The following is a 14,704-nucleotide window of genomic DNA, read 5'->3' on the forward strand; positions in this document are numbered from 1 at the left end:
ATAAATCTGAACAATTGATTGAAACGCTAGTTATTTAAACAGAAGGAATCCCGTTTGTGCTTCCATTATAATTACATTACCTCAATTTTGTAACTTCTTGAACTAGTTGCTGGAAACAAGTGCATGCAAGAATTTAGGGTCTAATCTGGTTTAACCTTACACAAGATGATAAAACTTAAATGCAAGAGGAAACTTAATTCAAGGATTTGTGGACGTAGCTTGGTCAAATTTGCCTCTATATTGCTGTTCATAGGTTCAAATCAGGACTATTGCCATGGCAATTAACAATGGAAAACAAAACTTCTTTTTTTGTTGGAAAAGATTGCACACATTAGTAAACACTGCCAAAAAGTTTTAAGATTGTCTGAAAAAAAAAAAAATATTCAAAATGAATTTAAACAGCACGTTATCAGGAGCCTGTGATCAATACAAGTGTTCATTGTCCTGTTTAGGAGTTTGAGTTTAAACTAAAAAAGTGAGTGACTAACTGAAAAACTCTGTGGTCTGATTGTGTTAAGGTGCAGGTCAAAACTCTAACAGGTTGACAGAGTAGTGCCTTCGTTAGCTTCACACCGCCAGAGAATGTTGATGACGTCATCTGTAAAGTACCAATAGAATTCCACTGGTTTGGTATGAATTTAGCAACAGTGACCTCACCTTTTAGTGCCCAACTTCATTAAAAAAAACACATTTACAACAAACTTGAGAGATGGGGTAAACACAAAATGGTTTATTTGTTTATTGGCGGTTTACTATTCCACATAGAGTGAAACCAATATAAATACATCTTAAAAAGAGTGGTGTTTCAAACTGATGAGACGTGCATGTGGCAAGAGAGCAATTCTGAACAAAGAGGAGAAAAAAAAACAAAACTAAAATGTCTATCAATGCTCCGGATGTTACAATGCTGGTCTCAGCGTTAACTGTCCAATCTGTCCCTGTGACATCATCAGTCGCAGGGCAGACTTTAAACTTCATTCACACCAGAGTTACATTTCTTAGACACCACATTAAGTCAGTGGCGATTTACTTTTCTCCTGATGTGAAATGTAAAGACAGAAATGGACACATTATATTTTAATAAACTATTTTAAACTTGTTTAGGATGATCTTAGTAAAAATATTTATTATCGGTGAGAAGTGTCATGTAATTATCCACCTGGAGCAGACGATTAGATCTGAAAGAGAATAAAGCAAAACATTACATTTGGTATGTTTAAAGGTGCACTGCATAGCTTTTTTTACAGCAACAGCTCGTCTCCACAGTGATGTTACTGCTTTGGAATGTTCCACATTACAGCATTAAACATAGAAATCTAGTTTATATCTTGCCAGATGCATTCTTAATTCTCAGAGTGGGCTCGCCCATCTCCATGAAAACTTTAATGCCGTACTACAGAACATTCTGAGGAAAACAATAACCACTGGTAACTTGGTATTATTTACCTCAATTATTTCAGACCTCCCATCTGTCTGTTAGCATACAGACAAACTGACATTCATACATTTAATCTAATGGGTAATTACATGGATGTCAGTTTAAAGCTTTAGGCATATTTCTTATATAAACTACTCTCACTGTATCCTGTTATAAACCAATATATATATAAAACGTTAATAAATCAACTGACATCAATTCCATCCAAAATGGAGAGACATTATGCACAAGGAAGCCATTTTTTGTCAGATTATACAAAATATGTTATTGTTACTTGTCAAATCAAGTTTTTTTTGGCCCTTGTTTACATTGTGGTTGCTAGGTAACCGTTATGGAATTATCTCTACCTTGTAAGTCATGTTTGCTGTCTGTGTCCAACCAGGAAGTGAAATTATAAACTTCTAAACTAAAATCTTTAATGTTGTCATATGCACTTTAAACTATTCTCATTATTATAAAAGCGATATTTAAAAAACATTAATAACTCTGATTGTGGTTTAGTGTTAAATAAAGTTTTTACATCGTCAACTTCATCGACGTCATCGCCCATGTCATCAAACTGGATCTCATCGTCTTCAGGCCCAGTCCCGTCAATGTCGTTGATTTTAGCTGGAGAAAAAACAAAGGAAATTTAGGTAGATATCCCACAGGGTTTAGGTTGATACAGTGTTAGTGTAACGATACTAAAATTTCTAAACTAAGGAATAGTCGACACTCAATGCCAATTCTGATACCTCAATAATAAGAAAAAACACTCTTTAGACAAAATAATGTAATTTTCAACATTAAATGGTAGGACTTTCTTTTAAATTACCATGTGGTCTTATATCTGTGTAATCCCTCAGTCGTCCAGTAGGTTCACAGTGGTCCATGAGTGTACACTAGTCTATGTGGTCTTGTACTTAATGTTTGCTAAATATTTACTTTGTACCTGACATTTAAAACAAAAAAGAAGAGATGTAGCATTTTATATTTGTTTTTAATATGTAGCAGAAGAAAATGTCATTATTGCCATTGACACTCATATACTGTTGCCACTCAGTCTAAAAATTCAGAAAGTTGTAATATCTGTATAATCTGTTTATCACATTGGCAACGCCTGCTCTATATGGAGGTAACGCCTGCTCTATATGGAAATAGCGCCCTCTGGCGGACACCGTTCCTGAACTTACCATGCTCTGGCAGCTCCCCATAGGCTTTCAAACTCCGAGACTCATCCGTGTTGTATTTGAGAATGACGTCAGCTTTGTTGTCCTAAAATAGACAAGATGCGTTTTAAACTATTACTTTACCAATATTGACACTGGTTAGATGTTTTAATAGGATGTAAAGGCTACAATATCTAAGATTATTTCTGGTAAATAAATGTGACAGAAGTGAAATGACAGAAGTGAAACTTCTGTTAAAAGTTCTCTCATGACAATAACTGGAGATTTTTAAAATTGTTATTTGGTCTGCATTAAATGTAATGTATATATTTAAAAAAATATATATATATATTTTCTATAATTATTAATTATAAGATGTATAGCCACTAGTGTTGTCACAATACTACAAGTTCAAACTTGATTTCAATACCAAGGAATAGATTTGATACTCAATACAGATTCCAATACCAAGATGATAATTAAAAACACCCTTTGATTTGATGACAACATTCACAAACACTCTATTGTCTAAATAGAGTAGTGTACTTTCTTTTATATTACCATGTGGCCTTACATCTGTGTAATCAGTCGCTCCATAGTGGTCCAGGGCCATATACTAGTCTATGTAGTCGTGTACTTGTTCTGAAGGCTTTGTGCCTTGGATTTTTAAAGTGCATATTACATCTTTCCGTGTTTCTGTATTTTTGATTTGGTTTGGTAGGACAGTATCTGTGGCATAAAATGTGGAATCAACACAGTTGACTTATGTAAAACTATGATGGCTTATTTTTCTTTGTGTAATCAAAACTATTCTGTAATTTAGACAAGTTTTTACAGTTATCATTATAGTTGCTAGATAAAACAACAACTACCTCTATGGATGTTGCATCTGCAGCCCGTGCTCAACCAGGAAGTAAAAATATACCTTTCACCAGAATAAAAACGCTTGAATAAACTAGGTCAGATCTTTAGTGAAATCTTAAATAGAACAATGTTAACATTGTTTTAGTAAAATGAGTAGTCTAATCCATCATGTGCACTTTAAAGATTTTTGTTACACATTTTACCCCAAACTCTGATATATTTATAGTAATAATTAGGACTGTGCAGGTATAAATTATGAATGAATATGAATGAAAGAAAATATGTCACTACACACCTGGTAATCTCTGAGTCCCACCAGAATAATGTCTGATGTGTTGATCCAGACCTGAGAGAGCAAAGCAAAAGGCTGAGGTCACATCACACTAAACAGTCCACAGGTTAAAAGGGCCCATGCTATTTTTGCATCTAGGTTGTTATAATTCCTCAGCAAAAACATACCTAGAGTTGTGTTGTTTCATTCACACATTTTTAATACACAAGTCCTGCTTATTTAGGCTGAGTTCTTCTCTCAAACGGAAATCACTTTGTTCCCCCTTGTGATGTCATATGGTAATACAGGACGTGCTCCACTGTGTTTTTAAGCTATATACACCTAAAGTTAAAAAGGTAGCTGTTAACTTGAAAACTACCAATATATGACATCACAAGGTGGAACAGAGCATTTTTGAGATTTGGAAATGCAGACAGACAAATAATGCAGGATTATTCAAGCAGATGTGAATGAAACAAAATATTTCCAGGCATGTTTTGGATGAGGTCAGAATTCTGTGGTAGAATCTGCCTTGCTATCAGTAGGCAAGGGGTGGAAAATTCCTGGTAAATTTCCAGAAATGTTCATCAAATTTCCCATGGGAACTTCAGCTTGGAAATTTGGGGAATTTTCAGAAATAAAAACTGTCAAATGATGTTTAAATTCAGGAATGAATTAATCAAATCTAGTATCTAGTTTCAATACTAATTTTAATATTCATTAATATCAGATTTTTTTATACTTTTGGCAACCTTACTGTCGATCTCTTGATAAAAAACCCAAGTTGATTATTGATGACGGGATCTGGATTATACAGATGTTGGACAAACCTTTTTCCGGAGCTTTCCTCTGATGTGGCAAAGCCGTTTGGTACCGTCGAAACACATCGCCTCCAGACGGCCGTTCCCCAGCATTTTGATCACCTGAGCATACTCTAAGAAATGAAGAAAATAGTAACATGATTAGTGCTGTTAGTATGATTTTCAACTTTATGCTCAGTCCAAGAGCTTAAATTTGTACTGAAAGTCATTTTGAATTTACAATACCCACATTTCACCAGAGACTGTGCTACCAAATAAAAGAAACTGTACATTCATTACTAGGTCTTCAGGCATTTTTTGGGGCGAGATGTTGGGCCTTTTTTTTTTCCTTCACCCAAATTATTCAATTTAAATATACCAACAACTCACCCACAGCCCATTTTTCACCACAAATCCATAAGAGCTGTGTATTCACATTTTCAGCAGTTATCTAAGCTCTATAGATACAGGCTGCAGGTCACCCAAAACAAAATATCGGCCTGTGCTGAAGATTTAATGCCAATAGCTGATACGCTAAAAAAGCCAAATGTCATGCCAGTATATCAGCCAACCAATATGTTGGTCTATCTCTAATTAAATCTATAGATCAGTAGCTTTCAAAACCTTTGACACCAAGTACCACCAAAGAAAACATTCGGGTTTCCAAGTACCACCAGCTCTAAACCAAGTCTACGACAGGAATTGGCCAGGTCTTACGCAGGACTAAGCCAGGTCTAAAAGTGTACTAATTCAGTGGATCATTTCCACTGTAGTTCTAAACAAGAAAATTATCCAGGGTGACAAAAAAGTGTATACAATCAACTCTAAGATAGGCAAACCCACAAACTTCAAGTTCAACAAGCAAAGCCATTTTCACTGGGTTAAATCACATCTGCTACAATTAATTTATCGCCAAGGTCAGATAATAAATTCTTAGGCAATGACTTCATTTTACCATTGGCAAAAGATTGTTACAAAACATTGACACCACCCAACAGCTTCTGTAAGCCCAGAGGAAAACATAATACATACTGTTAGTACGGTTACCCTAATGGTCAATATAAACTTAACTGTGTTTCTGATGGATATATTTATGTAGCAAGTGTCCTTTTTACTCCAACAATAAATCCTTTTGTTTCTTTAACATTATAAAAGTAGTTGTTTTATTAGAAAGTATCTATTCTCATAAACCTTCACTTAAAATTACATAGTGAATTTTGGCCTCAGACATTGCAACGTGTACCTGTCGACTTAACTATTATAACACACACCAGCATTGAGATTATTATAGCTACTACCAGTTCAAATAAAACTGAATTTCCCAAGGTTGCTCGAAAAGGGAGGAAACATCAACTCCAGATAAGATACCCACAATGTAGAAAAGACAAGAATAATCAGGAGAAGTCAATGCCAGAGACACCAAGAGAGACAAAAAAATGTGGCACAAACTACAGTGGCACAAATGTATTAATGTTATTAAGCCCGTAACGATAACACATATTAAAGCATAATATATTGCTACAGAGGAATATCACTCTAAATCAGTGGTTCTTAACGTGGGTTCGATCGAACCCTAGGGGTTCGGTGAGTCAGTCTCAGGGGTTCGGCGGAGGTCAAGACACGCACCCGACTCATATGATTAGCGGACTGCGAGCGTCTCCAGACGTTGGCCCAATTCAACAAATGCACCCTTTGATGTGTCTATCGAAGTACCTGCCCAACTTAAATGAGCCGTTTGAACACTGCTCACGCCTCACAGACACAGCTCACAGTCCTGCGTAAAGACACAGGCCTGATTTTCAGACGCTGTGCGCAGGAGCTGGAGGATCAGGAGGATGTAACTTTCGCCCGTCCCTCATGACGCGCTAAAAAGCTTGTCCGTAGATGTATAATGGAAATCCTGATAGGAAATCGCCACAGAAATCTATCTGATGTAGCAACAAGTTTATTATATCTGTGATAGATCTGCTCTTGTCTCCGCAATGACGTATCACGTATAACACATCAGACATGACGCCCAAAAGTAGAGCCACAAGAGTGAAAATGAGCCAAAACAAAAGTCTGTGGAGAGCTTTTTAACAAAGGAGAAAAGGCCAACTGAGGAGCCTACGACCTCCAAGAAAAAGGAAGATAAATTTAAGAGACAACACCAGGAGTCCTACTTAAATCTGGGTTTGTCGCCACAGGTGATTCTCACGTGCAGAGTCCACTCTGCGTAATATGCAGAAAAAGCAAATGAGGCAGTGAAACCTTCAAAACTGCTTTGGCACATGGAGACTAAGCACCTGGGATTAAAAGATAAGCCTTTAGAGTTTTTTGAAAGAAACTGTGGAGCAGACTAGACATAATCACACTGCGGGTGTCATTGTCTCTCATCACTCCTCGATGGGACCACCTCATCCCAAAGACACAAGCGCAGGGCTCCCTCTGATGCAGCGGTTTGGTGAGTTGTGTTTTTTATGCACTTAACTTATTTTTGCCATATTTATCTGCCACGTGTAGAAGGCTTGTCCGTGAAAATAAAACCTACATTATTCCGTTGCATTATTATTATAATTATATACTATGTTATCTTCATTTTAGATGTCAAAAGGTATTTGCGACTCCCAGTGTTTATTTTCCGTGGAAACTGGGTCCAAATGGATCTTTACGTGTTAAAGGTTGCCGACCCTGTAGCCTTATGGAAATTAGGTGATGGGTGTGTGTTAAAATGTTAAAAATAATAAATAGCATAAATACAATAAGTTCATTATTGAAATACATAAGGTTCAAAATTTTAATAATTTCAGTGTGGTAGAATTAAAAAAAGGTCATGTCTTTGTATAAAGGTATATATGTAATTTGTTGCGAGTTCATGCAGTTGATTGGTTTTATTCTTTGAACACAGTGATGTTAATGCACTGTTCATTTTGTGCACCAGTAAAACATCCGTATGTCTTGAATTTGAAAAAATATATATATATATTTTTCAATAAACAAGGGTTCGGTGAATGTGCATATGAAACCGGTGGGGTTCAGTACCTCCAACAAGGTTAAGAACCACTGCTCTAAATGATCATATTTAAACTACTTTTTGCCACTGACAAAATAATAGAGCAGGATAATAAATAAAGCAGGATTGTAGCATGAACTACGACAAATGAATATCAGAATGAACCAATAACAAGCCATAGGAGTTATTTATTCAACCCTCTACAGCTCAAATCTTGACATATTACATCAAAAATAGGAGAAATCTCCCCACTATTACTTCAGCCCCAAAATATATTGTTCTAGTTATCATATATTGAACAATAAGTTGATATAATATTTATTATGACGGGCCTAAATGTTATACAATATTGTTTACTCATACAAGTTGTGAAGTAAATATGTCTCTGGATATCTACCGTTCAGGTTGTTTTTAGACTATGAAGGTGAAATTTAGACAATGAGGGGTCACCATAGTCTCTTCGATTAGTGGTAAACAATGTTTTTCAGCTCACTATACCCCTAAGAATCCCACACAAAACAGTATTTTGCAGTATTTTTTCAATGGCATTTTGCGCCTCTCACCTTGTCCATCCTCTTTGAACACCAGCTCTCTCTTCTCAGACTCATTCTCGTTCTTTCCACGTCGCCGATTCTTTCCTCCCTTACCTGTAAACAAACACCACAAAGCACAACTTAACAGCTAAATATTAGTAGAAATTTAACTTTAGATCACACCTTTAAATGGCATTCAACTGGAAAACAATACCCAAACCATCCACTGTTAAACCCCATTGTTGCATCATTGGCTAAGAATATTTGATCGGAGTGACCCTGTTTCTACATAATCCATTTATATTTCATAGCGATCATAGCGTTCAAGTTTTAAACACGCCATCTGATCTATGACAGTAGTTAAATTCTGACGTGTTGATAACATTAACACAGATGTTACGGCCCATCGGGTGCGGTTTAACTAGCCATTAGCTCGTTAGCTTTGAAGAATGTTTACTATCAACTACGCCACGGTAACAGGGACAGATGATGCCAAGTGAAACGAGACTTGTATCAAAACAACATAACCCTGACTAAAAATAAGACATTTTAATAGTGTTTTTTCGTTTTAATGTTTGATTACTGGGTCACTGTGCTAACTAGCATTAGCCGTACGGTGTCACGTTTTCACAGTGCGGCGGGATGGATAAGCGCAGATGACAAATAAAGCGCAAATTAAGCAGCTAAATCATCCCGTCACTTACCTTTATTTTTGGGCATTCTCTTTCACGCCTTGGTCGCTGTAAGTTCCCCTCGACAGAAAAGACTAACAGTGAACAAGTTAGTGTTTACAGACGGATATAATACGGATGTTTAACTCCGCGATTAGCACTGCGCTGCCTAGCAGTCAGGGCTCAACAAATCCACCGGTCTGCGCATGTGCACGACAGAGCATTCAAAACCACTGTGCTTTATTGAAAAGATTGAAAAGAATATGACAAACACTGCACTCATGAATCTATAATCTATAACTTACAGAATCTAAAAAAAACCAACAAAAAACCCCCAATGATAATATAAAAATAAAAATAACTAAAATAACTAAAAACTAAATAATAACTAAATAAGAATAAAAATGGTTCCAGAGATACATCAATGGAAAGTAAAACTTTGTCTTGTCAAAGCCTGTTTTTTGGCAGCACAAGTGATGATAGAAACTACTGTTTAGAACATTAACTCTTGTCCCCAGATGAATTGCTGAGTTTTTAGGGAGTCCGTGACAGACACACTGGGCAGGATTAATTCAATAACTGCACACGAATCTATAATATTGTATATGTATAAATCGCAAAAACTTTCCAACATCTGTTTTGAGGCATAGAACTTTAATTGGGCTTTCAAAAGATGTTTAAATAATTATTCCTAAAAAAATAAATGACATACTTTTGGCTTACCTGGCCAGCCAGAATCACACACTTTGACAAAACTTTATAAAATGAAGAAGAAACAGGCAAGCTTTTGGCAGGACCAAAGATGCAGATTAATGTAGAATAAATATTGATATTTCCATTTTCTAATCAAAGTTTTGAGGAGGCAATGGCTCCAGTTGTAAGTAAAAGTTTGTTTTTAAAAATGGACCATGAAATGGACAAAGCTAAATTGTACTGAATCTGATTATGGCTAAGCTGTTGTTCCCTTGGGCATGGCACTTCACTCACCTTGTGTTATTCATTGGTGGTGGTCAGAGAGGCCGACGGCACAGACTGGCAACCACTACTGTCAGTCAGCCCTAAGGCAGCTGAAGCTACAACAGTGGCTTACCACAGAGAGTGGATAGTCAATGTATAATGGAGATACTTGCTTTTCTGGAGAGAAAAAAACAGAAATGACAACATTTTTTGTCTGATAATCAATTTTATTATTTTACTATAAAGTCCGACCGTCGTGGCGAATACAAAATGGCGGCCGGTAGCAGCAGGACAAACGCTAAAAGAACAAAGAGGTAAAGAAGAAAAAAGCTTTTCCCATTTTTGTCATAAACATTTTTTTTTATCATAACACAAAAACCCTTTTACATCCTGTTCCCAGAGCTGTACATTTAGAGGCAGACTTATTATAACCATTTAAAACATAAAATCATTTCCCTTTATTTATATATTTAAACAGTAAAACACAGAGCCTGGTCAAACAATTTTGTATTAAAGTCAGGTTGTTTTTCCAGCAGCCGATAGCAATTTAACAGAATAATCTGCAAGAAGGAAGGACATAGAGTTTGGGATTGTGAGGCTCAGAGTGAAATCAATGGATATTTTAAGATGATAAATACTACCATTATCTTCTTTCAAATGTTTTCTGACACTACAGAGTGATACCAGCAGTGACTCAGCAGTTTAATGGGTTGTTCCACCACATTTTTGTTTATTTTTTAACGTTGTTTTGGCTAATATATCTCTGAGAGTTTTGCACTACTGCCACAAATGGCAGATTTCCGTGATAATGGATGTTTTTTGACGTTCCATCCAGAGATCTATAGTCAAAAGTGTGGACACTTTTTTCCTTTTTTGTTTCTTAATTTAATTTTAGTGTACATTAATTTCAATTATATTAGATTTCAAGTTGAGGTTTGAAAAATACATTTGTGTAGACCATGGTTTAGTCCGGTCTTAGTTTTCTAAGCCTAGTTTTAGTTCAGATGCTGTTTAGTACATTAAACAGGCATATTTTAGCCAATATTCTGTGCAAAGTTTATGAATTAATGATTTTTTAAAACTGTGTTAAAAGATGTGTCCAAACTTTTAACTTTTTAAACAGCACATCCAAGTAAATACCACAAACTCTGCATAAATCCCAGCCATTTTCATATAAGTACTTACTATTGGTTAGAACATGATGAGAAGGTATTCCAGACTTGTTTTAACTGAAGTGAATGTATTTGGCTGACCAGGCTAATAATACAACAGTACTCATACAGACAGAAGCAGGACTATGTATTTGAAATAAAATTTTGTTGATTGTCTTTAAATACAGATTAAAAAAACAAACATTCAAGACTCCATTTTCTTCTACATGTTTATGCCTCATAGTGAAGCCTAAATGCATTGTGGGAAATGTAGGCACACGGGTTGCTATTGTTATTCCTGCTTCTCACTTCAAAAATCACACATTTCAATCATATATTGTAAATATTCTCAAAATTTTGTGAAATTAAAAGGAATGTTTTGTTGCTTTTTAAAGGGCTGCATTAAACACACATTGCGTACAGTAGAAGAAGACTTTAACGACCCGGATTGACCCCACTTCCTGGTCACATGACGCTGTGCTTTTGTTTGGAGTCGCAGTTTGAACTCGGATGCATTGTAAAAACCTGAGAGAAATTATTTACAATTTTGTTTGTCGACAGGAAGCTTCATTGTCTGAACAAAACATGGAAAGACAGTTCAACTATTCAACCCTCAATAGAAGAAAACAATAAGAGGAAATGTGGGTATGTATGTATGTATGTATGTATGTATGTATGTATGTATGTATGTATGTATGTATGTATGTATGTATGTATGTATGTATGTATGTATGAATGAATGTATGAATGTATGAATCATTATTATAGCCTCAAAAAATCGGGTTTGATCGGGGGGGTAAAAAACTTTAAAGAGCCCGTGCCCGATCTTTTCCCATGTATTTGAGCAAGATCTGTCTTGTTCCAGACATATTGTATAATATGGGCAAAATAAATCTGCTATCTGCATCTAATTAGAAAGCATTTTATTGCTAGTGGTTGTTAACTTTACCGTTATGGGATAACTCTGCTCTGGTCTCTGAAAGGTGTGAAAAGTGATTAGAAACTCATTGTGGTGAATAATTAGGATTGGAATGCATAAGGTAAGTGAGGAAAAACTTTGGACCACTACAACTAGCTCTGTTTTACACGGTTTTAAGAGTAAATGTACAATGCCTTTAAATATATGTTTTATATTATATTTGGAGGCATCGTTTTCAAAATCAGTAACCTAACTTTTCCTATTACTTCTCCTTTCAAGCCACTGCTAAAAAAAAGAAAAACTATACAAATAAAACTTGAAATTAACATTTTAAAATTCAAATTGGTAAAGCAGTGTTCACTAGAACACTTTTTATTTTCCAAATTTTCCAAACTGCAGTGGAAATTTTAGGCTTGTTGTGCTTTTGTATCTGTGCATAGATAGGAGAGGTAGGTCAAATGTTAAGGTTGTGTCTAGATTTTGTAACATGGAAAGACTTAAAATATACTTAACATGAATTAGCCAATGTTAAGATTTACAATTTTAGAAAGAAGCCCACATTTCTCTTATTTGTTTTCTACTGTTTTGACTATTATGAGAGGACACTATCTAGTCTAGCAGTTTCGAGAGTTTTTCCAACACAAATTTTGCTTCCTGGCTTTAACACTAGATTCAGATTCAGCCATAGCCCCTTTTGTACCTCCTTTTCTTAGAGGGATACGTTTGATCATTTTAATAGCACACAGTTTAATGTATTCTCTTTAAGCATAGATTAAAGATCCTATATTACGCAAAACTCATTCTTGTGAACTTTAAGCCATTTTATAATGTTGTTGCCTCATCAAAAACATACTCATTTTGTTTCATTCACACATGTTTGAGTAATGCTTTATTATCAGTCTGTCTACATCTTCAAAGTCTAAAACGCTCTGTTCCACTTTTTGATGTTATGAAGCGGTAGTTTTCAAGTTGAAGTAGTTTTAGTAGAGATTGGAAATTCCAGAGCTAAAATTTAAATAAACTCCTTACACAGTGGAGCACTTCCTGTATTACCACATGACATCACTAGGTGGAACACAGTGTTTTCAATTAAAAAAAGAACTCAGGGTTTGTGTTTTAAACATGTGTGAAGGAAACAAAGCTATAACAGCTAACTACAACAGATCAGAAAATAGCGTAATGTAGGACCTTTAATATGCAGATATTTGTGGTAATATATTTAGTTCAAGAGTCTAGTCACCAACAGAAAAGATCCAGTTTCACTCATAGATTTCAGCTTTCTGATAAAGGGACCATTTTGAGGACTGAGATTTTGTTTGGATATTTTGTTAGTTAATTGCTATGGAAATTGATATTTTATAGATACACAAATCAAAGCTGTCACTTGTCAAAACATTAACCCATATGAATAAAATTGTGAGTTTGTGAACCTTGATTAAGTTCAACAATTGTGCATTTTCTGTTTTGGTCTGCTCCTGTCTGAACATTATCAGATTATAGACAATGAGGAACCCAACCAATTAACCAAAAATATCCCAAACCAGGTGCACAAAAAGGGGCTAGCTTTTGGATTCCTTTGTTCACTTGCAGCTAATACTTACTTTTCTGCTCACCTTTTTCGTATCGGAGGCGACTTGCGGTTGAATAAATGCAGATCTACTACAGCAGATTGAAGACAGTACAATAGTAATCCCATAACAATTATAATAGTCTTTGTATAGTCTTTGAATGCATACAATTTCTCTCCTTGAGAATAAATATGTACTTTCTGATTGTCTTGCACAGAGGAGAGGGACAATCAGAGGTGCAGGAATAGACAGGGGCGGGTTTAAGAGTTGAGGACGACCAATAAGAGGAGGTAGAGGGGGAATGGGCAGAGTGGATTCAATAAGCCAATCACAGGCTGTGGAGGGGTAGTGAGGATGGTCTTTGTGCAGAAGAATGAGTCAGATGAAGCAGAAGGAGAGAAGGCAGGGCATCAGTGTTTAGGAGAGCCAGTCAGAGGATGTGTTGGCGCTTCAGTGTTTAGGAGAGTCAGTCAGAGGCTGTGTTGGGGTAGAGGGCATGGCATCAGTATAGTGGAGAGCCAATCAGAGGCAGCATTGGGGACAAAGGCGGGACTTCAGTGTGGAGGAGAGTCAATCAAAGGCTATGTTGGGGTAGAGGGCATGGCTTCAGTGTTGAGGAGAGACAATCAGAAACTGTGTTGGGGTTGAAGGCGGTGCTTCAGTGTTAGGGAAATTCAATCAGAGGAAGAATTGGGGTGGTGGGTGAGCTTCAGTGTTGAAGAGAGCCAATCAGAGGCTGTGTTGAGGACTTGGGTGGGGCTTCAGTGTTGAGGACAGCCAATCAGAGGCTGTGTTGGAGCTTCAGTGTTAAGAAGAGCCAATCAGAGGCTGCGTTGCTGTGATGGGCGGAGTTTCACAGAGCGGTGGAGGTGATTTTCTTGATTCCTCGTCTTTGGGCCAGAGTTGAGCACCCAACAGGCTCCAGAACGGGAGGCACGTTCCTGTTCAGAGCAGAGTATGTTGCTGCCATTGCCCCCTGCAGGAGAAAAGGTTAAGTTACGCTTTTGTTATTGTCTCCATTGTTACTATAAAAAGAAAACACAACTCCAGGTAGACTACTGGTCAAAAGTTTGGGCAGACCCAACTTTACTACTTTCTACAATTTATATACATACAGAAGACTTCAAATATATGAAGTAATATATATGGAATTATGTAGAAAAAAAACAAAACAAAGGGTGGCTACTTTGAGAATCTGAATATAAAATATATATTTAAAAAATGTTAGTTATTAGTTAGTTATATAACTTTTCTTCTTTGCTACATGATCAATATTTATCACAGAAGTTTTATCAGAGTTTAGTAGACTTTTTTTACCCAGATGCCAGAGCCAAGAGACCCGAAAGCCAAGTCTGAATCGCTCTGGAAATGAGGCTCTATTGACCTTATTCC

General features: G+C 36.2%; 2 protein-coding genes across 4 annotated transcripts in view; both read right to left on the reverse strand.

Moving 5' to 3' along the window:
• Window positions 1-711: 711 nt before the first annotated feature.
• Window positions 712-8,931, reverse strand: eif1axb (eukaryotic translation initiation factor 1A X-linked b). The gene is made up of 7 exons (XM_033985952.2): window positions 8,751-8,931; window positions 8,077-8,160; window positions 4,552-4,655; window positions 3,746-3,796; window positions 2,611-2,692; window positions 1,959-2,047; window positions 712-1,178 (listed from the first exon to the last, which is right to left on the reverse strand). The coding sequence occupies exons 1-7, from the start codon at window positions 8,764-8,766 to the stop codon at window positions 1,173-1,175; spliced, it is 432 nt and encodes a 143-aa protein (XP_033841843.1). The 5' UTR covers window positions 8,767-8,931; the 3' UTR covers window positions 712-1,172.
• A 949-nt stretch (window positions 8,932-9,880) lies between these two features.
• rps6ka3b (ribosomal protein S6 kinase, polypeptide 3b) overlaps window positions 9,881-14,704 on the reverse strand; it is an 86,393-nt gene continuing 81,569 nt past the window's right edge. For all 3 annotated transcript variants that reach the window (XM_033985876.2, XM_033985875.2, XM_055229996.1), the window contains one exon: window positions 9,881-14,288. In XM_033985876.2, coding sequence (XP_033841767.1) covers window positions 14,166-14,288 — 123 coding nt within the window. In that variant the 3' untranslated portion in view covers window positions 9,881-14,165. The remainder of the gene's footprint in view (window positions 14,289-14,704) is intronic.

Source organism: Periophthalmus magnuspinnatus, chromosome 20 (genome assembly GCF_009829125.3).
Source record: "Periophthalmus magnuspinnatus isolate fPerMag1 chromosome 20, fPerMag1.2.pri, whole genome shotgun sequence".
NCBI lineage: Eukaryota > Metazoa > Chordata > Actinopteri > Gobiiformes > Gobiidae > Periophthalmus > Periophthalmus magnuspinnatus.